This window comes from Strongylocentrotus purpuratus, unplaced genomic scaffold (genome assembly GCF_000002235.5).
Source record: "Strongylocentrotus purpuratus isolate Spur 01 unplaced genomic scaffold, Spur_5.0 spur5_scaffold_13, whole genome shotgun sequence".
NCBI classification, from domain to species: Eukaryota; Metazoa; Echinodermata; class Echinoidea; order Camarodonta; family Strongylocentrotidae; genus Strongylocentrotus; species Strongylocentrotus purpuratus.
Window position 1 is genome coordinate 37,046,833 of NW_022145598.1, and position 27,763 is coordinate 37,074,595.

At 36.5% G+C, this 27,763-nt stretch overlaps 1 protein-coding gene across 3 annotated transcripts in view; it reads right to left on the reverse strand.

The window, feature by feature from the left end:
• Positions 1 to 2,833: 2,833 nt before the first annotated feature.
• Positions 2,834 to 27,763, reverse strand: part of LOC592642 (dystrobrevin beta) — a 34,007-nt gene continuing 9,077 nt past the window's right edge. The window contains exons 3-18 of one of the 3 annotated variants that reach the window (XM_030983478.1): positions 27,173 to 27,386; positions 26,343 to 26,428; positions 24,839 to 24,996; positions 23,712 to 23,764; positions 23,511 to 23,572; positions 22,402 to 22,574; positions 21,222 to 21,343; positions 20,325 to 20,405; positions 14,508 to 14,601; positions 13,313 to 13,395; positions 12,058 to 12,262; positions 10,910 to 11,138; positions 10,522 to 10,581; positions 9,985 to 10,144; positions 8,932 to 9,103; positions 2,834 to 6,493 (exon numbers count right to left, since the gene is read on the reverse strand). In XM_030983478.1, coding sequence (XP_030839338.1) covers positions 6,365 to 6,493; positions 8,932 to 9,103; positions 9,985 to 10,144; positions 10,522 to 10,581; positions 10,910 to 11,138; positions 12,058 to 12,262; positions 13,313 to 13,395; positions 14,508 to 14,601; positions 20,325 to 20,405; positions 21,222 to 21,343; positions 22,402 to 22,574; positions 23,511 to 23,572; positions 23,712 to 23,764; positions 24,839 to 24,996; positions 26,343 to 26,428; positions 27,173 to 27,386 — 2,081 coding nt within the window. In that variant the 3' untranslated portion in view covers positions 2,834 to 6,364. Of the gene's footprint in view, positions 6,494 to 8,931; positions 9,104 to 9,984; positions 10,145 to 10,521; positions 10,582 to 10,909; positions 11,139 to 12,057; positions 12,263 to 13,312; positions 13,396 to 14,507; positions 14,602 to 20,324; positions 20,406 to 21,221; positions 21,344 to 22,401; positions 22,575 to 23,510; positions 23,573 to 23,649; positions 23,765 to 24,838; positions 24,997 to 26,342; positions 26,429 to 27,172; positions 27,387 to 27,763 lie in introns of all 3 variants that reach the window. The other 2 variants (XM_030983477.1, XM_030983479.1) reach the window with 2 other exon arrangements.

A 27,763-nucleotide genomic window follows, 5' to 3' on the forward strand; every position in this document is an offset into this window, starting at 1 on the left:
TAATTTCCTATGTATTTCATTGTTTTTTTAACTTGTGTATTTTATTTTTTGTTGTTTTATTTCATTTTTAACTATATTTTAACTATTTTGACCCTGAAAATAAACAACTTAACTATAAACAAGACTAAATAACCAATGTTTTATCTCTTTTTTGGAAAAATTATATTTTCCTTTTTGTTTTGTACACAAGTCAGAAAAATGAATGATTTTCGGGCTGACATGCAAAGACAAAAGGTCATGTGACTTAGTAACGGTAGGTCCGATTTTTGAAAAAGATGCGCAATATTCAAGTTTTCTATATAGAGGGAGCAAGTAGCTACATGTAGGACAGTGGGGCTTTAACATGAGCAGGGGTCATGTGATGAATGACCAACTCAGACTGAGGTTCATGTGAAAAGATTTAATTAGAACCACAATACCTAGAGAATAACTCGCAACAGACAATGTGTAGATAGCTATGAAGCCAGGCATAATTTATGAAGAAAAAATTCTCTGATTATGAGGGAACCTCGTGTTTATTTTTAGCATAATCCAGGAATATCCTCAGTAAAATATTGATTTTTTTTTCTTCTTCTTCTTTCCTTGGTTACATCCTATATTGTACATGTATTTGATCAAGAATTTAAAAATAAAGTGTCAAGTATATTTGAAAAATTGCTAAAGAGCTTCTGTAATTGCATGTGTCTGTTTGGAGCCAGAAGGGTGTTAACTCATATACGTAACGCCCTTCTGGCGCTGAATAGATGTTTCCAGGTTTCTGTCAGAATCAGATTTCAAGATCATAAATGAAGACCCCTCCCCCATGATCTCTAACTTGTGCAGGTAACAACATGCTTTCTCCATTTTCTTCTCAGATACACATTGATAAGATGGTTAAAAAGAAGATACACATTAAAGATGGTGGAGAGGGAGCATGAACATTTTTGAGAAAGACAGGGAGAGCGAAAATTAAGATTAAAAGATGAGGCTGGAGAAGAGGAGAAGAGAAGCACAGATATGTGTGTAAAATGGACAGGGATATATATATATATATATAGATCGAGAGAGAGAGAGAGAGAGAGAGAGAGAGAGAGAGAGATAGAGAGAAATCTAAAGAGAGAGAGAAATATATATATATATATATATATATAGAGAGAGAGAGAGAGAGAGAGAGGGTGATAGAGATCTAGAGAGAGAGAGAGAGAGAGAGAGAGAGAGTGAGTTAGAGAGGGGGGGGGGGTGGATAAGAGGGAAGAACTCTGAGTATGACCAACTTTACTTAAAGTGACACTAAATAAGACAAAGGGAAAGTGTTGTGTTTTCAATGTATATCTATTTGGATAGCTGTGTCATTTTTTTTTATCTTCTCAATTTGTTATATTCAATATACAATATTTAAATTCTACATCAAATGACAGACTTTCCTGACATGGATCACTGTACATCATTTACAAAACAATCCATTGAATTCTCTACAAACAATGATCCTTCACAATTACTACTAAACATTGCCTCCTGTGCTGATGAAATTCAAGATAGCAGACAAAAAAAATACTTCATTGTTTTTTTCCACTTGCCTTTTGTCAACCCCATACACCAAGATACATTAGAAAGGCCAACAGCAGCAAATTTTAAAAAATTATAAAAGAGACAGCTATACAAATCTATTCTATGAAGTATCATTGACAATCGCAGGTAATTACACAAAAAGGAAATAGCAATAATAGCTATACTGACTGGGAGCCATTCCCCCACTACCATTCCCAAGTATCCCTTTGAACCTCCAAACATTTATAATCATCACTTTTAATATTCAAATAATACTATGATTGATTCTCTTTATGTTGCTCCTTGAAATGCTGGAGCGCTGTAATGGCAGCTAGGCTCAAGCCCTGGTAATAATAAATGCGCCTCGGAATACACTTTCTAGATAGACGGCACTATAGAAATGCCTATTATTATTATCATTATTATTATTATTATTATTATTATAATCTCCTACTGTTGTCCAGGAGTTTGAATTCATGATTCTCATTCACGGGGCTAATTTGTAAGGAGATGGGTAATACATGTGTATTCTCATTCTTTGTCATTTCTGTCGTCATGGTTTTTAAGAATGACAAGCCTAATACTTTCAGTAGAGAATAAAATAATGCGTAATACAAGTAGCCAGATTTGTATGGGTTCAGTTTCAAATATTACAATCCACACGCAAAAGCAAAAAAATCAAACAATTTGGGCTTCATGTATGAGCAAGGTAAAACTCATCGTTACTTGTAAATAAATAAGCTTATTCAAATACATTTACTTTGATCACCTGCTGATAAGGATCTAAAGGATCCTTCACACTAGAAAATACACATAGCTAGCAATTTTTACAATTGGGTAACAAAAGCTAATATGAAAGGCCCACTGCACTACTTGTAGCTACTTGCGCCCTCTATAACACACAATGCCTAATCAGTGACCATTGGTCCCCCATGATCCTCTTTTTCTTATGTTAACTGAGAGCTGAGTTGATGAGATAACCACCTGTCAGTGACCATGCAGGGTGGTCTAATCCCTCCTGTAAGCTAGTACAGATAAGCTTTATAAAATCACAACAACATTAAATCTATCTCATTACAGATATGTTCAAGGGCACATATGGAACATGCAATCATTGTCTTCTCACTATAATAATACTTCATCCACTCTCTGTATCACAAAGACACAGCTAGAATGTATCTGTACAAATAATTTACATCATACACTGTACATGTTTAAGCTGTACAATTCTCTCCGACATGATACATCAATTCCTGACTGTTGCTATGGGATTTACATCAACCGACTAAAGACAGTGTAATGTTAATTTTCCCCCTCATATGTGGTGATTTACTTGACGTTAAACCTAACTTTATTCACATAATTGTCCACCTTTATAGTAAACCCCTCAAATGAATTTAAGTAGCAAGATACACCAATACAAATGACTACCGGTACTAAAATAACTCTCACTTAATTACAGATGAAAACATACTGAAATACTGGCTGTTAAAATTAACTGAATTTGCTTGTGGTTCTTGCAGCCTCTGCCAATCTTAAGACTTCTTAAAGTGCATTTAAGTAGTTGTCGTTTTTAAAAATAAACAGGACCCTGTACAATTCAAAATGCATACTGTACAACCGTATTTAAACAGAACATGAAGCAGATTCATGTAATTTATGATAAAAGAAAAGACTTCAAAATGATTACTCACTGTCAAATTCCACACCACAAAAAAGGAAAAGTAATATGGCAGCCAATTTCTTCAAACCAATGTAAATACAAACATACCATAAAGAGATGTACATATAATTATGTAGTACTATGCTCATGAAAAATATCAAAAATCACTTGCTCTGTAGTTATACATGTAGACAAACAAACACAAGTTGTTAAAAACATGTAATGAACGGTTCCTCCTTTAAAATACTGATAATTTCTGCAACAACAAATAATTACATTTCTAAAACAATGCTTGACACATGCATCAGTCTCATAAAAACATTGAAAACGGATGCAATTGAACAAGAAGTCAATTAGTTAGGTCTGCTTCAAAGGAGCAAAGTACTTTCCAAAAAATCCCTTCTAATTTAATCATTTATTTTTATTCCAAGAAAAAAAGACCCATAACAAACAAACAAGACAGCCCATGGTTGTATTGTCACAAGGGAAGGATTGATAGATAGAGGTGTCGTGGTCGAGTGGATACGTCCCCGGACTGTGGATCACAAGGTCAGCGGTTCGAGTCCCGCCACGGCACTAATGTCCTTTGGCAAGACATTGATCTACATTTGCCACACTCAACCCAGGTGATGTAAATGGGTACCTGGCAGGAATTCTTTGAAATGATGGAGCGCTGTAATGGCAGCTAGGCTAAAGCTGGAGTAATAATAAATGCGACTCGGAATAGAATATCTAGATAGACAGCGCTATAGAAATGCCTATTATTATTATTATTATATATATATATATAATTTATTTAAAAATAAGTCCACTGGTTTTAATTTTTCTACTTATATACCGGTAAGCCAAGAGTAATTCCCATTCCTGTATGTGTGTAAACATATTTGTGTTTTTCAATAAAGATTCTTTCTATTGGTCCACTGGAAAGACAGATTTTCTTTTTGTATTCATGAATCCTTTGTCTTTATACAACAGTGAACTTTTGCAATTCTCAAATGTTTCTTGCTGCAGTTAATAATCGTCTTACACAATCCATAAATGTTCTAGGTTGCAGGAGTTTTCTGGTTTTAATAATGGGTCAAACAACATTTTGGGTATATAAGGATCCTCATTAGCTACACAATACATGATAAACATTGCAGACTAACTTCACTCACATTACAAACAATCTGCTTTTAATACTTAAAAACCTAATTAAAAAAACAAACAATGATTACGGGTACATTCTTGACCTAACTGTACAAACACTACATACATGTGCATGTACATCCATGAATATAAGCTAAAAATTTATTTTGATACAATAAGTTAGTACGAGGGATGAAATAAATAATGCTTTCAATGGCAGCTGCGATCATGTGGATGGAAAGTGCCGGAAAGGATTTCTAAAACTCATAATTGTCTCTCAATTCTTGTGCATTTTTCCCCCACTTTCAAGCCAACTTAGATTATGATGTAAATGCTTCTTTTGACTACTATACATGTAGATAGAAAGAGGCAGTGGAGGAGTACTTGCCAGCAGCTGGTTATATATACCCTGCTCTACGGTAAATTAAGTAGTACATTGGTCTTAAAGTCTCATGGACTGATTATATATTTGGCACATTAACATAATCAAGATGACACAACCTAATCTATAGTCTGTGATACTTTCCAAAAACAGGACATTTAATCTCAAGTTGGTGATACTTTATCAACACAGGACAATTAATCTCTAGTTGGTAGTACTTTATCAACACAAGAAATTTAATCTTAAGTTGGTGATACTTGCACCAGAAAAGTAGAAATACAGTTTACTAAATTTCTGTCCAAGAGGCTAAAGCATCTGTACACATATCTCAAATATTTAAATTGTAAAGGAAATATTTGTTTGTACCAATTCCGTTGAAAAAAAAATCATCCATCCCTTTTGGCCCTGGAAGTGACTGAAATACAAAGTAAGAAAGCACAGCAGAGCAGAAATAAGTGTAAACAATGATACATGTACAGAATATAAATAGCTGATAATGCCAGGGAGAAAAGGACATGATATTTTTCCTAATCTATGTATACTATACTACATACAAACACACATCTATAAACAATGAGTAGCTTCCTCTTGACCCACAGAAAAAGCACACTCTGAAAACTAACATAGAAAAAATGGAACAATTACATAAACATAATGATACAGATATAATGTAATTCTAATACATGTAATACAAAATATGATCTTCTAGTCAAGTATCTACAGAGTTTCTTATGATTATAAGTTATGTCTTTCAGAGAAGTATCTTGCAGAGTTAATGCTGAATACAATTAAAACTTGATTTTAAATAATTGAAGGATAGAAAAATATCTCTTGAAGGTAAGTTAGACAGGTTAATTTTTTTTTATGGTCGCATTCTTTAGTTTGTTGGTCTCTATCTCTCTTCCATTCTCTCTCTCTCTCTCTCTCTCTCTCTCTCTCTCTCTTTCTCTCTGTCTCTCTCTCTCTCTCTCTCTCTCTCTCTCTCTCTTTGTCTCTCTACAACGATATCATGATGAATACTCTGTTGAATTCTATTATCAATCAAATTACAGGACACAATTTTTAACCTCTTCTATGAATGTCCATACATATCCCAAGTACCGGGTAATGGAATTTAAAGATCTTTTTATCAGCCAAAAGCAGTATACAGTACATGTACATCATTATTCATATATAAAAATGAAAATGTGCATCGGATTGGTAAAGTATGTCTTATTACACTACAGACACGCAAATTGTTCCACCAGCTTGTGATTTTTAGCTATTAAATGTTGCTAATGATGGTTTACTTGTTGCATCGGCTGAATGACAAGAAGACTTTAATGTCCTGCTTCTTACTTCTGCAGTTTACTTTTGACCTTATCCCATCACCATACTCCTTATAACTGGTTTCAACTGGTTTCTGCTCGTTTCAGCTGGTTGCAAACTGCTTTCATCCGATTTCCATTGGTATAAACATTTTGCCACTGGAATCCACTGGTTCCAACTCATCGCTGGCTTTTGATCGGGTTCCACAGGTCTTCAACAGGTTTCAACAGGTTTCAACTGGTTTCAAGGTTCACTCTCCTCTGTTGGTCACTAATCACAAGTTGATGAGTTTGTTTGGTATTAAATTAATAGAGCAAGGGAGCATACATGTACATAAGCACACCTTGAATCTCGATTTATCTGTTGATCCAGCGGCGCACATTGTCCTTATGGCTGTTCTCCTCATCTGTTCCTCTCTTACCCTCCTCATCTGTCGTGGTCCTGGTCAAACTATTACGGTCAGGGGGTCCTTGGCTTACATCTAGCTGGAGAGAAGAGAGAAACAAATAGTAGCAGTTCCACAAAGCTACAACTGGGGGGTGTTTCACAAAGATCTTAAGTCGAACTGAACTCTAACTTGGACTTAAAAATTATGGAGAGCCATTTGTAGCCTTAAAATAAAATATATTCAAAAGCGAAAATTCAAGTGTTTTAGACTTTTTATAAACTCCACATCAAGAACATGAAATCTCCTTGATAATAGAAGATATGAATGATTTGAATCAACATTTTATGCCTTTTAAAATAATTTGTACAAAACATTTTCATAGATGCTAATGGCTTTCCATAATTTTTAAGTCCAACTTAGAGATAAGTTCAACTTAGGGTCTAAGTTCAACTTAGGGTCTTTGTGAAACACCCCCTGATCTAAAAGTGGAAATCTTACTGGAATTGTGCATCCAATTTCACGTAGATGTATGGTACTAGCAGAGGTACATGCAGGCCTTAAATTTCGTCATTTTTAGGGCAAGGCCAGTTTGGCCTCGAGTAACTCATATTTTTAAGGGCACCAAGGCCAAAATATTTTTACAAAAAGGGCATCGAGGCCAAAATATTTTACAAAAAGGGCATCGAGTATGAGGCCAAAAAAATTGATTCTATTTTTGTTAGATGTCATGTGTATTTTATGAAACTTGTGCAGGATCAATTTCCCATGACTTTTAGCACCAGCTTCTTCACAGAATGTATAGAGGTCTACGGTACATACAAACAAGCAGGCGCGTAGCCACGGGGGGTTGAAATTTTGTAGACCCCTTTTTTTGACCTCGATCGATTACATGTATGTGCCCCCCCAAACACCAAACTCTGGCTACGCGCCTGCAAACAAGGCGGCGGCCCGCAAGCCTTAGATTTAGCAGCCAGGAGCGAGGGGCAATTTTTTTTTTAAGTTGCCCTTTGCCACGGGAATTTACCAGAGCAAGGGGCAATTTTCCAAAAACAGATAGGCCGCTTATCTAATCATAAGTTCAAAGAGAGTCTACAAATGTTAATTTCATAATGTGAATAGATCGAACGATCAATTTAATAACTTTTTAATCTTAACAATATGAACAGGAAAGATTGATTAAGAACATCAAACTTGCACATTAAACAGTATTTTAAAGTAACTAAAAATATTGATGAGCAAATGAATAAATAAATTGTCAATTTCACAAACATCGAAAGTCAGAAGGACTTAATTGGCAAGTTTACTGGGCCGGGTATTCCAAATCAAAATCGCACCTCATACACAAACCTTCCGCCACTCTCTCGGTAGTAGGAGCAAATTTGAAGAAATTATCTTTTTAACTGTTGTATAGAAAGGTCTACATAGGCCTAACTAATGAAATAAGATGTAAAAATGTCCTTATAGACATTCGACAGCTGAAAGTGACACGCTCAGCTCAGTTGCGTAACGTGCATTCACGAAACCAAAATCGTTCCTCGCACACACACTCTCGCCACTTTTGGTGGGAAGCTGTCGGACTGGAAGTTTGCCAGCGAAACCGATGCACCCTCGGAATTTTACCGGGACTCGAAACGTTCGTCTTGGGAAGCTGGCGGGGTAGCTTTTTGAAGCGAGGTCGGCTGGTGGCAAAATGAGAGTAGTCTAACTACGATCGAGAACATCGTAGGTGTTCTTAACTTATTAATAAGATAATTCTAAATTCTATTTGAGATAAAATAATAAACTAGGCCTACAAACAAACCTCGACAGATCTCTAATGACTATTTGAATGCTTGTTTATTTCTCCATTTGACGATTTGTTTTCTTGATCCTGGCCTTCGATTTGTACGTACGTGCGTCAACAGCATGCACCATATGCATATCATGCGATCGCATAATATGAACGTACGTACGTGCGCTAGCGCATTGCCTATATAATAACAAAGGGCGCATTTTCACGGCACTTGCGCCTTATTAAAGCACTAAATACGAAGCTAGAAGAGAGCTCGTGGGCGGCAAACTGTTCGTGATTCGTGTATTTTTACTGTTCTAATAATTTATGGGCGCATTTTCACGGAAAACACTTGCGCCTTGCCGTCTAGTTTTAGATGATTATGGGCGCAATTGGTGGTTTTATGTGCGCAAATTTAAAATAAAAAGGGCACGTCCAGTTGGAAAAAAAGGCACGTCGGCCAGTTTGAAAAAAAGGGCACGGCCTTTTTGGTCGTGAATATATCTTTTTTGGGGAGGGCACCGCGGCCAGTCATAGGGGCATCGACGGCCTGGCCGTCGATGGCCGTCGATTAATTTAAGGCCTGATGTTACATGTAAACATTACTTTTGTAGAATCACGCAATAAAAGAATGGTTTGATTGTTTTGTTTTGCTTCGTTAAAAAAACGTTGCATGATTATAATATTTTAAGTTGTTCCACCAAGAACAAACAATATGGAAACTAATATCTATATTGCTGGTGCTTTCCTGTATATGTACATACCCTTGTTGATTCCCTGAGTTCATCATCTGTTACCGATCGTTGGAACTCATCATCGGTTCTCATATTAAGCTCTTCATCTGTCCTCACATAGGAGTCGGCATCGTCTGTGGTGGCTACATAACTCTCATCATCAGTTCTTCCGTAGGATTCACCTTCATCCGTATGACCATATCTAACACAGGAACAACAAACATACAAGTGTGTATAGTCAGTATGACCATATCTAACACAGGAACAACAAACATACAAGCGTGTATAGTCAGTTCATTACTCCTGTTTTGTCTTCACTACATTGGTTACCTGTTGTATCTCGTATTGTATTTAAATTTGTATTGCTTGTTTTTTACTGTGTACATGGATCTGCCCCAGAGTACAACATTAATTTGATGATGCCTTATAATCCTCCCAGATTCTTAAGATCATTCGATGCTAAATTGCTTGTCAACCTAAAGGATATGAGTTTAGGTGATAATATCATATGGCGAACAACTATATGTTTAACCCTTATAGTTCCACTAAGTTTACAAAATAAATTTCACAAAGAGATTTTGAGAGACAAATGTTCAATCATACATTATCTTATCTTGGCACAATTCTCACGTGTACTATATGATACCTGACTTTACTATTCATGAACCCTTTCAAGAAAGACAAGCATTTCTTTCTCTAAAAGTAACCTTAGAATTTGGGAACTTTAGTAATCTCAACTTCGTCCACACCCTAATTAATGGTCAAATACGAGCTAGAATACTAATTACAATGAACAATACAGCAAGTAAAGAACAGACAGGTGCAAGGAATACTTTGCCTAGTCCCTCATACTGAACACATGTACTCTAATGTCTTAATTACATGCGCAGCATAACATGTTCATCCATTGAGTACAACTGAAAATCAAATCGTATCCACACAAAAAAATCAGGGATAAAAAAAAAACGGGAAGAAAAAAAAAAAATCTGGGAAAAAAAATCTGTTTTTTTTTTTTTTAATTTGGAAACCAATTTAAATCGGGCAATTATCACGCCTGTCAACCCCATGCATTTATATTCCTACCCATCAGGATGAGTTCTTGCTCTTCCTTCTTTCCTGGCAGTCAGCTCAGCAATAAAATCTTGATCAGACATCCCTCTGTTTCTACCGTTCGGTTTTCTCCCTCTGATCAGAATGGGCTCACCCGAAGCATTCTTCCCCTCTACTACAAGGATTGCACCATCTGGGAAAATAAAGAACCACAATACAAGGTGAAGAGTTGTCTTTGCTATCAATAGTTGACCACAATGTGCATCAATTCCAAAAGAAAAGTTTTGCTTAATTATGAAATCAGAAGAAAATCTCAAATTGAAATTTGTGACTTCCAGTGGAAAACATAGCTCTACATAAAAAAAAATACATATTTGAAGAGAAAACAACTAATCTTTCGCAAATTACAGTAATTGACAATTGTCTGGTGATTCAGAAAAGAATCTTTGTTTTAAATTCTAGGCTCCTAAATAAATGAGAGCCTGTTTTACAAACACACGCACAACCAATAACGTAAACAAAGCATGCCGTGATAAGGTCGGATTGTGCAGCTCATTGGAGGTTACTTACCATTGCTTGTATTCAAAGGGTTTCCTTCCTCTTCATCATCATCATCGTTCTGGTCATCCTCTAGGAAAGGAAAGAATAGAATCAATCATATAATAATACATTCTCACAATTACTGCATGCAGAGAAGTAGTATCATTAATTAAAGCCCATCTGTACTAGTTTGGCCAGGAGGTATTAGACCACCCAGCATGGTCACTGACAGGTGGTTATCTCATCAAATCAGCTCTCAAATAACATAAGAAATAGCGCTTAGAGACTTAATTGTAATTCACGCTTTATAAAAGCTGAGTATCATAATTATTATTATTATTAGCTCTCAGCGGATGATACATTGTTTTTATTATGATATTCATAAGGAGAGGATGATAAATAAACCTGATTGTCATACCTGAATTGAGTTCTCTGACCAGTGATGACATAGCATTAGTAACTGAGTCTGCTGCTACAAGTAAATCATTCCGTAGACTCCTTGATCCAGTTGTTCCTCCAGTTTGCTCACCATTCCTTACAGTGTCTGTAGTGGTAGCTGCCCTGGAAGGCTGTGTGGAAGAGCCTGGGGTAAGAGGCTGGTTAGGCCTGGGGCTGTGGTTGGGGCTGTTCCTAGGAGAGCCATGGTTCTAAGATACAATGCAACGATACAAATACATAGGTAACCATCTACATTCTTACGTGAATAATAATAGAAATTCAGTCCAGCTGCCACACTAATGTCCTTTTGATCTACATTTTCCACACTCCACCCATATGGTACCTGGTAGGAATCTATTCCTGAAATGCTAGAGCGCCGTATGGCAGCCGTGCTAAAGCCAGGGTAATAATCAGGAGCTCCAGGAGGGTCAAATCTGACTGACGTGAGCACTATACAAGAACCTATTATTATTATTATTATTATATAGAAGGCAACATCATGAAGAAGTCTGATAGTCTGTTCTAGTTGTAACATGAGGTTGTCTTTAAAAAAATATTTTTAAATCAAAGTGGACGATACAGTGTTTTGGTTAAGAAAGAACTACAAAGTTACCCTCCCAATGCTGGAAAATGGGATGGAAATAGGAACAAAACACAAGCACTTTCTCTGTACATTACCACTCCCATCTTCCATTCCTACATCAGGGCTACAAGATTGGTTGAATGTTTCTGATGTTATTGTCAAGAAACTACTCAAGTCACATCTATTCTGCTAGAAATTACTTTATTACCAGCCTACATATACTTGACTGATATATGAGAAGTGTCTAACTTTTGTTTTTAAGTGGCCCAAACATTGTGGAGCATGTGTGCAGTGCTTTGTAACTGCAAGGAAAAGGCGCTATATCAAATATCTTTTGGATTGGATTATATTATTACATACATGATCTTTACCTTAAGTAGTTTCATAAGTCCTTCTAATGTTATTGCATACATTATCTTCACCTTAAGTAGTTTCATAAGTCCTTCTAGTTGTACCATAAGCTCTCTCCTACTCTCCTGTAGAGCTGCCATTCTGAGTTCTATAGTTCTGAGTGTTTCTAATGTTATTACATACATTATCTTTACCTTAAGTAGTTTCATGAGTCCTTCTAGCTGTACCATAAGCTCTCTCCTACTCTCCTGTAGAGCTGCCATTCTGAGTTCTAGTTCATCTTTGCGTTGTCTCAGGAGTCGTAGCTCAGCAAGGAGAGTTGGGTTACGTTGAGAGTGCGACGACCTCACAGCTTCATCGTGCTCCTGTCGTAATCGCTGGATTTCTCGCATTATCTCTCTGCAGAAAATGAAAATTTGTGATCACAGATATTGAGATGATTAAATGTATGATCAAGCAAATTTCTTATTGGTACGTGTGTTGAACAACTGTGCTTAAACCCATCTAATATCAACTTCAATAAGATTGAGTCTTTGACCAGGGCCCCGTCTTACAAAGAGTTACCATTGATCCAAATCAATCGTAAGTCCTCCGATCAATCGCAACTTTGCGATCTCCTATCTCTTAAGTAGGCCTACATACTTGCAATTCCTACATACTTGCAATTGATATCAATTGCAAATAAGTTGCAATTGATATCAATTCTTTGTAAGACGGGGCCAAGATCTTACACAAGTTTAAGATTCAGTATACATGATAAGACCCAAGGCTTATATATATGAGGTCAATATTTTATCATTGGAATTGATTACATGCATTTGAATAGATGGGACCACATTGTTCTTAGCATCATAAAGGACTACATGTATTTGACTAGATGGGACTACTAACCTGTTCTTGGATTCTAGCTGCATGATGAGCTCTCTCTGTTCTCTATTGGCATCATAAAGGACTACATGTATTTGAGTAGATGGGACTACTAACCTGTTCTTGGATTCTAGCTGCATGATGAGCTCTCTCTGTTCTCTATGAGCATCATAAAGGACTACATGTATTTGAGCAGATGGGACTACTAACCTGTTCTTGGATTCTAGCTGCATGATGAGCTCTCTCTGTTCTCTATTGGCATCATAAAGGACTACATGTATTTGAGTAGATGGGACTACTAACCTGTTCTTGGATTCTAGCTGCATGATGAGCTCTCTCTGTTCTCTATGAGCATCATAAAGGACTACATGTATTTGAGTAGATGGGACTACTAACCTGTTCTTGGATTCTAGCTGCATGATGAGCTCTCTCTGTTCTCTATTGGCATCATAAAGGACTACATGTATTTGAGCAGATGGGACTACTAACCTGTTCTTGGATTCTAGCTGCATGATGAGCTCTCTCTGTTCTCTAATGGCATCATAAAGGACTACATGTATTTGAGTAGATGGGACTACTAACCTGTTCTTGGATTCTAGCTGCATGATGAGCTCTCTCTGTTCTCTGTTAGCATCCAAGCCAGGAGGAAGTTCAGGACCAGAGTTCTACAGGGTATATCAGAAAATATATATATTTATCAGCATGTTTGTAATAAACAAGGTATATCATAATCTCTCTCTCACATGGTGCACCCGCAAGCCTACTGTATATGTACATCACCATGCAAGTCGACACTTACAAGCAGCATCTAAAATGGACTATTCGGTACTTTGATATTGTATAGGGCCTTTCAAAAAAAGTAATGATAAGCATGATGGTATTGTAAAGGGTTTATACAGTCAAACCTGCTTAAGTAACCACCTGTCTACAAAGTCCACAATTTTTGTTTCCCTTGAAAACGGTTTCTCATTGAAACATGTAATTAAGGAACCTGTCTACAAAGGCCACTTTTGTGTTTCCCTTGGGTGGTGGCTATAGACAGGTTTGACTGTGCCATGAAAATACTATTTCATATCTACATGGAGGTAATGTAAAAAAATTAGCATTTAAACCATAACAACCTACATGTGTTCAGTGAATGGGATATTTAAATCGTGAGGCAGGGTGGATAGAGCTATTGTTTTAAAACTGGGAAGTCAAAGTTTGAAACTGAACAAGTGTGGTAAGGATAGACACCAATCCTTAATAACAGAGTTTAAAGCCTATCTGCACTAGTTTGGCCAGGGGGATTAGACCTCCTTGCAAGGTCACTGACAGGTGGTTATCTCATCAAATCAGCTCTCAATTAACATAAGAAAAAGGGGATCATGGGGGACCAACAGGCACCGATTAGGCATTGTTTGCTATATAGAGGGCGCAAATAGTGATAAGTAGTGCAGTGGGGCTTTAAGGCACTCCTTGATGCTTACTTTCCTGGACAAGTATACACATTGCATGTGTTTATGTTACATTTGTGCATGTTACATATATGTTCGTTACATTTGTACATGTATGTTTGTTACATTTGTACATGTTACATGTATGTTCGTTACATTTGTACAGGTTACATGTATGTTTGTTACATTTGTACCAGTTATATGTATGTTCGTTACATTTGTACCGGTTACATGTATGTTTGTTACATTTGTGCAGGTTACATGTATACATGTATACTTGCTTCCCTTGAATTCTTGTTCCCCCCCCCCCCCCCCCCCACCATTTGTTATGATCAACTTACCGGATTAGCTGAGGCGTTGGCAAGCCTTGCAGCATACCTTGCTATGAGTCTATGTTCATCATCTAACCTGGCGCTGTCAAGACTGTTGTTCATCCTGTAAACAAAAAGACATAATTTATTTCATTTATTTATTTCTTTTCTTTATTTCACTCTCTTTTAAAAAACATCAAAAGTACATGCATGTTCGTTCATTATCAACATAAGATATAAGCAAGTGGGGAATCATGAAAGCCAAAATTGGCTTGATGAGAATGATCCCCAAATAAATACTTAGCATAAACAAGATACCCCGGTACAAACTTATTTTATATACAAAACATAGTACATACATTTACAACAACAGAGGACAGAGGAAAGAACAAGATAGCACAAGGTTAAGACAGTTACAGGAAGAGAAGAAGAGAGAGAAGATAAGAAGAAGGAAGTTACAGCTTGAATGTTACATTTTACATAATAAAAGACAATTTCATTTCGTTCCACTTAAATATCACAATGAACATGACAACATCACCATATGGAAGTCTATATAAAGTAGCTTTCTTCGAGTAGCTCACCCATTAGTAGTGCTTTCCACCATCTGGGGGGTGTTTCACAAAGATCCTAAGTGGAACTTATCACTAAGTTGGACTTAAAAATTATGGAAAGCCGTTTGCATCTTTGAAAATATTTTGAATAAGTTATTTTGAAAGGCATAAAATGTTCATTCAAATCATTCATATTTTCTATCATCAAGGAGATTTCATGTTCTGGATGTGGAATTTATAAAAAGTCTAAAATACTTGAATTTCTGCTATTGAATATATTTAATTTAAAGGCTCCAATGGCTGTCCATAATTTTTGAGTCCAACTTAGTGATAAGTTCCACTTAGGATCTTTGTGAAACACCCCCCAGGGGTCATAGTGAGAGTTTACAAAAGAAAAGTTTTAGAAATCCGAGTATAGAACACGTCACTTCAAGTGTTACAATTTACTTATTAGTAGCTCTCAGAAAACAGAAGAAATTCTACAGTTTATAAATTAGATAAAGAATTAACTTTACATTGGATATATCAGTTGGGGATCATCAGTGATGTTGACACCATATTTTGGACGTTAATGAAGGAGAAACTCTAGGAAAGGAGAATTTACAACCGTTGTAAAGCGGTGAGAAAGATGGCAACAAGAGATCACGGAAAGCAAGATGCTTACGCCAGAGCTGCGGCGCCAGTAGCAGATACCAATCGAGGTAAGCCCATGTTCATAAAGCATGACGATATTAAATGGGCGGGGCGCCTCAAACCCGAAGTTATGTTCAAGGCCTTAGGTACAGCTGTGCGTTATAAGGATATAGCCGGCATTCAACAGATCGGAGGGCTAGATACCAAAGCTAATAGGATCAAACTTATAACTCAAGGCCTTGAAATTCGGGGCTCTGTGGTGCAAGTTTTTGATAGAAATCCCTTAGTTTGTAACATACGATAATGAGAATGCGACTCGGATACTAATCAAAGACATTCCACTATCGGTACATGAAAGTATCATTCTTGGGGAGTTGGAAAACAAGAAATGCAAGGTACACCCTGTACACGGGCCATTGTAGGTTCAGAAGCTGAGAGTCGATGGTAAACTAACACAGTGTATGGCAGGGGAAAGAGTGGTGTTTGTAGATCTCCCAAATCGACCCCTCCCAAGATTTATGAGGTTCCATACCTTCAGAGTTAAGAGTTTTTCATTTTGGGCAAGAGAATGCGTCACAGGTCCCCATTTGCTCATAATGCTTTCAGGATGGCTATCACAAGTCGCATTGCACGAATGAAAAGGTATGCCGGGTTTGTTGACAAGTAGGGCATATGCAATACGCATGCCCCTCCACAGCTGGAAGCGAGGTAGCTAGGTTACCGAGCACGCCGAGTGAATCAGCTGTACAACGCAAAGACAGGAATGTTACAGCTCAATCACAGGGCCCAGGAGAAAAGCGAGCAATGTCACTCGAATTGAAGTTCAGTGAAAACAAGCAATACGATGACGATTTCATACACCTTACGAAACGCCCCCCCGTCACGCCCACCCTCCAAGCGCCTAGTAAGAGTATAGCAGAAAATTGTCACAAAGCACCCGACATAGAGCAGGCCTATACCAGAGCTTCTACCAAATCGCAACCAAAATCACGGATTTCTTCAAGAAAAGAGTAGAGGAAGATGGTTCAGAAGAGATAGATACCAGCAATAGTGAATCAGAAGTAATGCCGGAATCTCCGGAATTTGCGAAATCCTCAACCAACGAAAGAGAAAGCAGAAAAAGGAAACGAAAGGCCAACAACAAACATAAAAAGAAAAAGAACAATGATACTTTGGACTGGATGTTGCAGAACTTTACCTTAATACATGACTAGGAACATTCGATTATTAAGCATAAATGTACGTGGAATGAGAAAGTATACAAAAAGGAAAAAGATTTTCAAGTTTTTATATGATAAAAATGTCGATATAACATACCGTACTTGAAAGAAACACATACCGGTAGTACGGTAGATAAAGAAGTTTTTTGAAAGCACCAAATAAAAGGTAATGTTTATTTTAGTCATGGGATGAATAATAGCCGTGGGGTCATAATCAGTTTTAGAGAGGGTTAGATTACAAGATTCAAATACAATCATAGATAAAGAAGGAAGATATATTGTAATGAGTGTAGGAATAATGGGAAAGATGTTCTTAAAGGAATATTAATGCTCCAAACAATTACCAGGAGCAGGTAAAGTTTTGGTCTGAATTGAGACATATATGGGAAAATATTAAAGAGCCCTAGGACATCATATTAAACAGGAGGAGATTTCAATGTGGCTATAGATCCAAAGGTAGATAGAATGAATAGTTCAAGCAGTACGTCCTACTCACATGTTAGTAGAGACAACCTTGTTATGTTACTGAATGATTTCAACCTATGTGATACATGGCGTTTTCTTAACCCTCAAAAGAAACAATATTCTTGAAGAAAAACGGATTGTTCTATTCAAAGTAGACTAGACTACTGGTTTATTCCTTAGGATTCTCAAGATAATGTATCAAATATAACTTATGTACCTTCTGTTGCAACTGTTCAGTGTTGATATTAGTTTTGAAATTTACTGACTTAATTCCAGGGAAAAGATACAGGAAATTCAATACATATTTATATCAAGATGATAACTATTGTACAAGTCTCTGTAAAGAATTCCAATTATGGTTGAAACAAACAATAATATTTCTGACCCCAGAGTCAGGTGGGATTACCTGAAATACAAAATCCGAAGATACACACAGAAGTATAGTAAGCACAAAGCTAGAGAGCTAAAAGCAGAAAGAATAAAGTTAGAAAAACAGGTACAAATTTTGGAATCAAAGTTACATATGAATTCTGAACTAATTAGAAACTACCAAGAAGCTAAAAAGGCTCTTGAAAAATATTATGATCATGTAATTGAAAGCATTATCATTCGATCCAAGGGAAATTTGATTGAATATGGGGGGAAAAGTAATTAATATTTTCTTACACTGGAAAAACAGCGAAAAGGAAATTCTACTATCAGAAAACTTTCAAAAGAAACTGATATCTTTGAAGATGAACAAGAAATTTTACTAAGTATTAAAAATTTCTATCGATAGCTTTATACAAAACAAAGGTAAACACAACAGATGAAAATGCAGATTTGTTTTTGAAAACAGGACGGAGGAAACTCTCCGAGACATCGTCCATTTCATGCGAAGGGCTTCTCACTGAACATGAATGTACGAAAGTACATGTACTAATGGAAATGCATTCCGGAAAGTCACCGGGGAACGACGGACTGTCAAAAGAATTCTATATTATCTCTGAGATATTGTAAGGAAACCCTTACTTATTTGTTTGAATTATTTTTACCAGGAGGTCGAGCTCTCTATATTAAAGTCACAAACAAAGTGTTATCTCTTTAATTTGAAAGCCAAATAAAGACAAACGTTTTTTTGGAGAGCTACAGGCCAATATCGTTAATGAATGTGGATGCAAAAGTATATTAAAAGGTGTTGGCGAATAGAATAATACAAGTTTTAGATGAAATAATTGACACCGATCAGTATGCTTTTATACGTGGGAGGGCAATAGGAGAAGCTATCCAAAATGTAAATGATGTTTTCCATTTTCTTTGTACCGAACAAAAAACAGGATTCATTGCTTCAGTAGATTTTAAGAAAGCGTTTGATTCTTTAGACCATGATTACATGTTTCAATGTTTACATTCGTTTGGTTTTGGAGCATCTTTAATGAAATGGGTAAAATCTTTGTATAAAAATATATAAGGTTGTGTTTTAAAAAATGGTAAATCTACAGGATGTTTTTCGATTACAAGAGGAGTAAGACAGGGAGATCCCCTTTCTCCCTATATGTTTATAATTTGTCTAGAAACACTTGCATTACGGATTAGAAATTGAGTAGATATAGTAGCAGGTACGAGTGAATTAAAGCTGTCTATGTATGCAGACGATTTTTGCTATTTTTGTTCAGATGTAAAATCTCTAAACTCATTATTTGATATTATCCAACAATTTGAGAAATGTTCCAGTCTAACTATAAACCTAAGTAAGACAGAAATACACTGGTTTCCGACACAGCCTGAATTTTGTTAATATTATTAAAATACTTGGTATTTATGTTGGTATCAGCTCATATTCTGTGCAGGTTAAAAAAGCAGAAGAAATATTATCATCAATACAAGTCACTTCGAACATGTGGAAAATGAGAAATTTAACTTTATTCTGAAAAATTTAGATTATCAAATCCTTTGGAATATCAAACTTTCTCATTCTTTCTATTTTTCTTGTGCGCCTCGGAATAGCATTGTCTAGATAGACGGCGCTATACAAATGCCTATTATTATTATTACATGTTTTTATCTTTGTTATTACCATACTGGTTCTTAACGAAAATGGAGAATATGTTTTTCAAATTTATTTGGAATGGACCTGATAAAATTTGAAGGAATATAATGATCCAAGATTTGTCAAAGGGAGGAATTAAGATGGTAGATGTTCAGTCATCTGCCAGTGCACAACAATTATATGTTCAATGCATTATGTAATCAAATGTTCATTTTCACTGGTATGTAAATGATTTGTCCAATATATCAATGTACCTTGAAGTGACTAAAAAAAAAAGAAGACAATTTCAATACAAAAAAGAAAAATCTGAGCGTTTGCTCAAGGCATTCAAGCAAGTCATGCAAAAACAGCACCTCAACCCCCCCCCCCCCCCCCCCAATTTTAATCCGGATTGACATCGATCTCAGGGACTATCCATTTTTGGAGAAAAAATCAGGAAATTATCAGGACTGCACCACTAATAGGAAGCCATTGAAGACTTACCATTTCTTTTGTTACTACCTGAAAATGGGTCAGGCTTTTTTGATGAAAACAAGAAAGTGGCCATAGTAAGCAAGATATTCTAGGTCTTGTTTCTTGGTCCTTACATGAGCTGAATTTAAAAGGCCTTATGATTTAATACCTTCTGATTCTCAACAGAAAACATTTCAACTCAAGAGGGGAAAAAACACACAAGACGATTCTATAGCAGTGACCAAGTCTATCATACCTGCCAACATTTGAAAACAAGAAATCTGTACCCTTAGCAGGCATACATGTACATGTGTATTGAATAGGCGATCTAACGGCCTGACCGGCAGATGGTAAAACAAGACAAATTTGGCTTCATTCAGAATTTTGAAAAATTTGAATATTCCAATTAAATCGGAGGAACATTTGGCAGACCTGTATGCACTATAGGCAGGTTCATATTCTAAAGGGATGATAGAGATGACGTATAACTTACTTCTTGAAGTCCTCCTCTGTGCGTAGTATCCTAGTACTGTCTGGACTATCATACGTCAATATGGTGATGGGGGAAGGCGGCCTACAGATGAAATAACAATTATATTTATATTCCTACGTATAAATTGTATTGATTGAACAGATAAAATAAATGTTCATTTGAATTCAATTGAAAAAAATTGAATTATAGTTTCTGTCCATGTATCTCCATTTCAGATCCATGATTTTTTTTGGTACAATTCTTCTTCTTCTTCTTTAAGTGCCATATCCTGTGACGTAGGCGACCATGGAATGCCACAACTCTCTGTCCCATATTCTATGAAGTAATTCATTCTCCCCGAGATCAATTCCACTTTCAGAAATCCCACTCTTTAAGCTACTCATCCACAGAATCCTCCTTCTACCCCTACTCTTCCTCCCCTCAATTCTTCCAGTTCAACGTGTTTGTACAATGTAGAGATAATATAAAAATATTAGAGTTGCAGACTTTAAAGGCATCATTTAACAATGTTAAATCTGAGATGCGAGGCCCTCCGTGTTATCAGTGTCTGTGATATGGTGTAATATTGAAGCCCTAAACAAATTGCGCTTCAAAATGATCAAGAAGTGCTTCAAAAAGTAAAAAACTTTGAGTGACCAGTTTTAACATACTCATTTTCCCCAATAGACGGTAGTGTTATAAAAACCGTTAGGAAAACGCAAAATTTGATTTTGAATTCCAATCATAAATATCTTGATAACCAGACAGGCTATCAGCTTGTAAAAGTCATGGGGTTCTTGACTAACCTAAAAGGTTTATAATTATGATTGCAACATGAGCAAAATCCAGGATTTTGTTTCAGAATCTGAAGCAAAGTTACCCAATCCTTTAATTTGAAAAGTTGATGGACTGACTTACACAATGTGAGATAGGTCGAGAGGTCTTTCAGGTTCTTCTGGATAGTGTTGAACTCTTGGTTGTTTTAACGGTGATTTGAACGGCTTCTTCAGAGCTTTACCCATCTTCTTTGCCGGAGATTTCTGAAATTCAAATCAAGTTTTAATGAAGTTTGGTAGAACTAAAACTTCAACAAGCTCTGCTTCTAGTTAATTCCTCTTTTCTTGTGCTTTTTCTATTATATATTTTTTTTTTTCATTGCATATTTTTGTAATATAATTATTGATTTGTATTATGTTCTGCATGAGAAATAAAATCATTTGAATCATAAGGTGTGACCGATTTTCAAAATTACATGAGGTATCCTGTCACACATATATGAATCGTACAAATATAAGTATGAAAAATAATTTAAACATAAATTTTGCTTGATTACCGACTACTTTACGTAATATGTCCTACATGACCTACGTGTACATGCACTCATACAAGGTTGTGTATCAAACAAGTAAGCAACATCAGAATGATATGGCAAGATATGCTTTGAAACTTGTACAATATAATTTACAGAAATCTTTGTTGCCATCCCATGCTATCTAACAATATTATCTATATAAGTCTTCCAAGTGGTACAATAAATCAGTGTATTTGATATCTTTAGCGCAGTCCCCGGAGGACAGATCAATATTGTTTTCGTATTGCTCTGTCATCTGGGAACTCCAACTGTCGATACAATATTGCTTGATTATCGGAAATCAACAACACTTTCGCTGGTGTCCCCTCTGAGAACAATATTATTATTATTAGATAATAATAATAGTATTGTATGGCTTTGTTTTTGTGTGATACAAGAATATATTGCTCGAGCTATGACAATATTGAACGAGTCAGTGACGAGTCTAATATTGTCATAGTGACAGCAATATATTCTTGTATTACACAAAAACAAAGACATATACTATTATTATTATTATCTTTATCAGGCTGACTAGCGAAATAACAAAATTTGACTTACCTCAGTGAATATGGCTTTGTTTGTGTGTGTAATTTTGAAAGGTAAAGTTCCCGGATGACTGAGCAATACGAAAACAATATTGGTCAGTCATCCGGGTACTTCGCTAAAGATATTGAATACACTGATTTATTGTACCACTTGGAAGCCTTTATAGATAATATATGAATATTGCATGAGCTAGCTTACCTGTACATAGGATGAATATTCTTTCATTTCATGATCAGTGGAGTGGTTTCCTGAGGTATATCCTCTCCAGAAACAGTTCTGACACAGCTGATAATTTGAACAGCGCTGGCATTTATATCTGAAGCCCATCATACTATCACTGTGACAGTGACTGCACTCCACAGGATGAAATACTGCAACAATTCAGATAAAAACAACCACATAATCATGAAGAGTTGGAAACAGGGTAGAAACATATCAAATCAAATCAAATCAAATCAATGTAGTGAGAACAAAATCCACAGATCATCAAATATACATGTAAATAGAAAAACTATTAAAAAAAAAAAAATGTAACAGACAAGTAAAAGTGAACTTAAAGTCAACTGCGTAAAATGTGAACAAATACAAGTTCAGACAATTTACAAGTTAAGACAATTTACTAAGTCAAGTCAAATGCTAAGTAAAGTACTTATTTCAATCTGTGTAATGAAATTAATATGGCCCTGGTCTTTGTACCCTGGTCTACCTTTTGGTCTTGGACCTACTTCTTACATTTAACAAGCAGTAGCAACAGAAATTAACTCACCGTTCTCCACATTAGACATTCTATGCCTGAGACACTGTGGACCTGGTCTACCTTTAGGTCTTGGACCTTATTCAACCTTCTCTTTAACATGCAGTACTACATTCATAGACAGAAGTCAACTCACCGTTCTCCACATTAGACATTCTATGCATGAGAGAGAGCCACATGAGACACTGTGGACCTGGTCTACCTTTAGGTCTTGGACCTTATTCAACCTTCTCTTTAACATGCAGTACTACATTCATAGACAGAAGTCAACTCACCGTTCTCCACATTAGACATTCTATGCATGAGAGAGAGCCACATGAGACACTGTGGACCTGGTCTACCTTTAGGTCTTGGACCTTATTCAACCTTCTCTTTAACATGCAGTACTACATTCATAGACAGAAGTCAACTCACCGTTCTCCACATTAGACATTCTATGCATGAGAGAGAGCCACATGAGACACTGTGGACCTGGTCTACCTTTAGGTCTTGGACCTTATTCAACCTTCTCTTTAACATGCAGTACTACATTCATAGACAGAAGTCAACTCACCGTTCTCCACATTAGACATTCTATGCATGAGAGAGAGCCACATGAGACACTGTGGACCTGGTCTACCTTTAGGTCTTGGACCTTATTCAACCTTCTCTTTAACATGCAGAACTACATTCATAGACAGAAGTCAACTCACCATTCTCCACATTAGACATTCTATGCATGAGAGAGAGCCACATGAGACACTGTGGTCCTGGCTCAGCTAACACAGTATCTAGGAAGTCATTCAGGGTTACTCGACGATTCGCACTCTGTACAGAGAACAAACAAAATTAATTAATCTTTGACAAATATCAAAGAATGATATACGTACATGCAAATGTGGTAATCCAGGATGAATACAAATTTGAACATTTGTTCACTCAACAAATTAAATCTCTTTGTTGAAGTTCCCTTTATGTTAAAAGGTATAGACCAGTTCTGGTCATGCGATTGCATTGTGAAAGAAACGTTGTGGAATCATCAATATTAAAAGAAATTAGGCCTAGTCTTGGTACAGTTACAAGTACTGTACACAGAAAGATGTATATGGGACTACCCTATATCTATCCAGTCCGGATAGATATAATAATTTACCTAATATATCAATTACTAGGCGGTTTCCCTGCAAAATTAGTAGGCGGTTTCCCTGCAAAGTTTGTATGATCACGTATTAGTCCAAACATATTCTTTCACATGATTGGTAATAAGAGCTCCATTTCATTTTTTGAGAGGGGGGCATTTCCAAAACTGGTCTTTACCTTTAAAGTTAAAGATATCTACGATTTGGAGTGAGGGTTTATAACTAGTTGAAGTCCCTCCCATTTTGAACCCAAATTGAACCCAACCTGTTGAAATGAAAGGTTACTAAGTGCATGTACGGTACTACAAATATGTTTGTAGTGTGGAGTAGAAGGTATTGAGGCTTACACAATGGAGAATATTTAACATTGGCCAAATTACTTTTCAATTATACTTTCATTTTATTAGACCATCCCCTGTGGTAGAAATGGATATTGGATTTAAGGCTATTCTATCCCACATGTCTCTATGCAAAATATCAAGTAAAAATATACCCTAACAGGAGACAAAATGAAATTATCTATATGTTCAAAGCCCCACTGCACTACTTGTAGCTACTTGCTTCCTCTTTATAGAAAACAATGCCTAAGCGGTGCCCGTTGGTCCCCCATGATCCTCTTTTTCTTATGTTGATTGAGAGCTGATTTGATGAGATAGCCACCTGTCAGTGACCAGCAGGGTGGTCTTATCCCTCCTGGCCAAACTAGTGCAGACGAGCTTTAAAAGAGCATGTTACAAGGTAAAAATAAAGTAATCTGACTTACTGGTCCTTGCCCAAAGCAAGCCTTAGCAGTGTTTTCATCATAACCGAATGAAGGACCCTCAAATACCGCTGTAGGGAGCTGGAGAACCAGCTTAAGATATTCATCAAACTTGGAATGTATCAAGATTCCATTACCATCAGATATCTGAGAAAAGATGTCTGAAAGTTAGAAAATTGAGATACAGAGATCAGTAAAAATGTATGTCAGAAACAGGAAAAACAGATAGAAAGAGCTAACAAGTTTGATATCAGAAAAATAAGGGGGAAAACAAGAAAAATGGATGGAAAGAGCTACATGTAACAGGAGTAAATAAACATCATTATGTTACAATGAGATCTGGATACATTATTCCAAGTCCTCCAACTAATCATTCAGTTATGATCATTCACATGAGAAGCAAACTTGACTGTCTGGTGATTAAAATATTTTATAATTAATAATTGAGAGCACAATTACAAGTCAACATGCCTGACCAATGACCATCTTGAAGACAAATACCAAGCATCTCAATTCCCCTTTTTATTTTTACAAAACAACCTAGATATCCTAACTGCATTTCACATACATGTAGATCTTTGCTTTATTATTTCATAAAAGGGCAACGATATAAGGAAAGCAAAGACAACAATGTCAAACTTAAAATAAATGTTTCACTACAAGTAATAAAATCAATTTAGTGCTCTAGACAGGCTTCCTCAATATACAGGAGTTTTTAGAGTTAGAGAAAATAACAGTGATACCTTCTAACCTTGACATACTATACAAAAGACATTTACGACATTATGACATCGAGAGACATAAAAGATATTTTTCATACAATATTACATTTTCCATTTACGACACACTTAAATGTAACCTTGGCATTTGATTATCAAAACAAAGAACATGAGATGCTTTTACCTGAATTAAACAAAATATATAGTGCATTCTGCACTTCCCTCTCTTGTTATTGTATTCTATCTCTCTTTCCCGATACTGCTAAAACACAACCCCCCCCCCCCCCTTCGCTCTCTCTCTCTCTCTCTCTTTTTCTTCATCTCTTTCTCTTTCCCTCTCTCTGTCCTTCTCTCTCTTCATCTCTTTCTCTCCCCTCTCTCTGGCTCTCTGTCTCTCTCTTTCTTCACATCTTTCTTTCCACCCAACCACCTCTCTCTGTCTCCCATTCCACTCTCCCTCTTGCTTTCTCCATCATTCTTCATCTCCCCCCCCCCCCTTCCCATTTGACACATTCTCTCTCTCACCCCCTCTCTCTCTCTCTCTCTCTGTCTCTCTGTCTCTCACTCCCCCATCAGTGCCCTCTCTACAATATGGATCAACCTATCTGCACCCATTATCATAATACTCTCTCTCCTTCTCTCACTCCTCCATCAGTGCCATCTCTACAATATGGATCAACCTATCTGCACCCATTATCATAATACTCTCTCTCCTTCTCTCACTCCTCCATCAGTGCCATCTCTACAATATGGATCAACCTATCTAAACCCATTATCATAATACTCACATCTCAGTTTGTCAGACAGCTTGCCGGCACACAATGTAGAAAGCGCCACCTTGAGGGCAAAGACTGTCATCTTGCCTGTGGCTCCGCTGTATTGACCAGGGAAGGAAGAAAAAGAGGAAACTAGACCACGGCATCCATCAATATTTCATACAAGTGGGTCACAGCATCTACTATGCCTAATTGCTCCAAGCCCTGTGTTGCTATCGCTATTCATTATTGCTACTTAAAGTGACATAAATGTGCATAATTTAAGTCATCTAATCATGGATAAGTTCATACACTACATCCTCAAATGCTCATTAGCTTAATACAGGTCACTACTTGAGTTCAGTAATTGATATAGAAAATAATCCCATTTAAATCAAATATCCTGACATATTACATGAATAAAAAACAGTACTTTGTATGTGATTAATCTTGGCATTTAAAACAATGCATGGTAAGCCATTCAAGTTTAGATAGATGCTTTAAGTGACAAATTTTGATTACAGTAACATATATTGATACATTTATCTTACAACTGCACATGATCTCATGTGAGAAATCAAACACAAATGATTAAAACAAATGAAATCTGGTAAAATCTTAAAACCTTCTACAGCATTATCTTTAATGTCGTTTCAAAAAACAAAGCAAACAATAGTTTGAATTGAATAATGAATGAAAGATTGGTTACTGAATAAATGATAATGTTTTGTCGAGACTCAGAATGATGCATGCACACTCTAGAGATTAGGAACTGAATAAAAGATATTGATCCGTCTAGATTCAAGACAGATCTCTACATGTCATCCTCCTCCCTTGAAGAAGAAGAATTGATGGAGACTTACTCATCATAAGCTGTCTGCAGGAAGTTACAGAGCAAGCTTAGAAACTGGTCGACATTGATCTGATGTACGGCTGGTAGTCTCTTGTTGAGCTGGTAATAGATACTGGATAGAATGGTCTCCACCCGGCTCATTGAGAGTTCATCTGATAAACTCATGGTGTTCAGACCGTTCTCTCTGAACGCTTCTATCATGTTCCATATGTCAACCAGATGCACTGAAAGAACAAAAAAAACAAAAAAAATACACACATGATAATAACAATTAATAATTTGGATTTATATAGCACTTAAAGCCTCACTGCACTACTTGTAACTACTAGCGCCCTCTATATAGCAAACAATGCCTAAGCGGTGACCATTTTTTCTTATATTAATTGAGAGCTGAGTTGATGAGATAACCACCTGCCGGTGACCTTACAGGGTGGTCTAATCCCTCCTGTTCACTAGTACAGACAGGATTTAATAAGGTATATCGTCTCTAAAGCGCTTTACAAAATATTATTACCCCGTTCATCAGAATCATTCATGCACCATGTGCACCATCTCCACTCCCTGGGAGTATCCTTACAATATGGTCACCGGCAATGAGGGC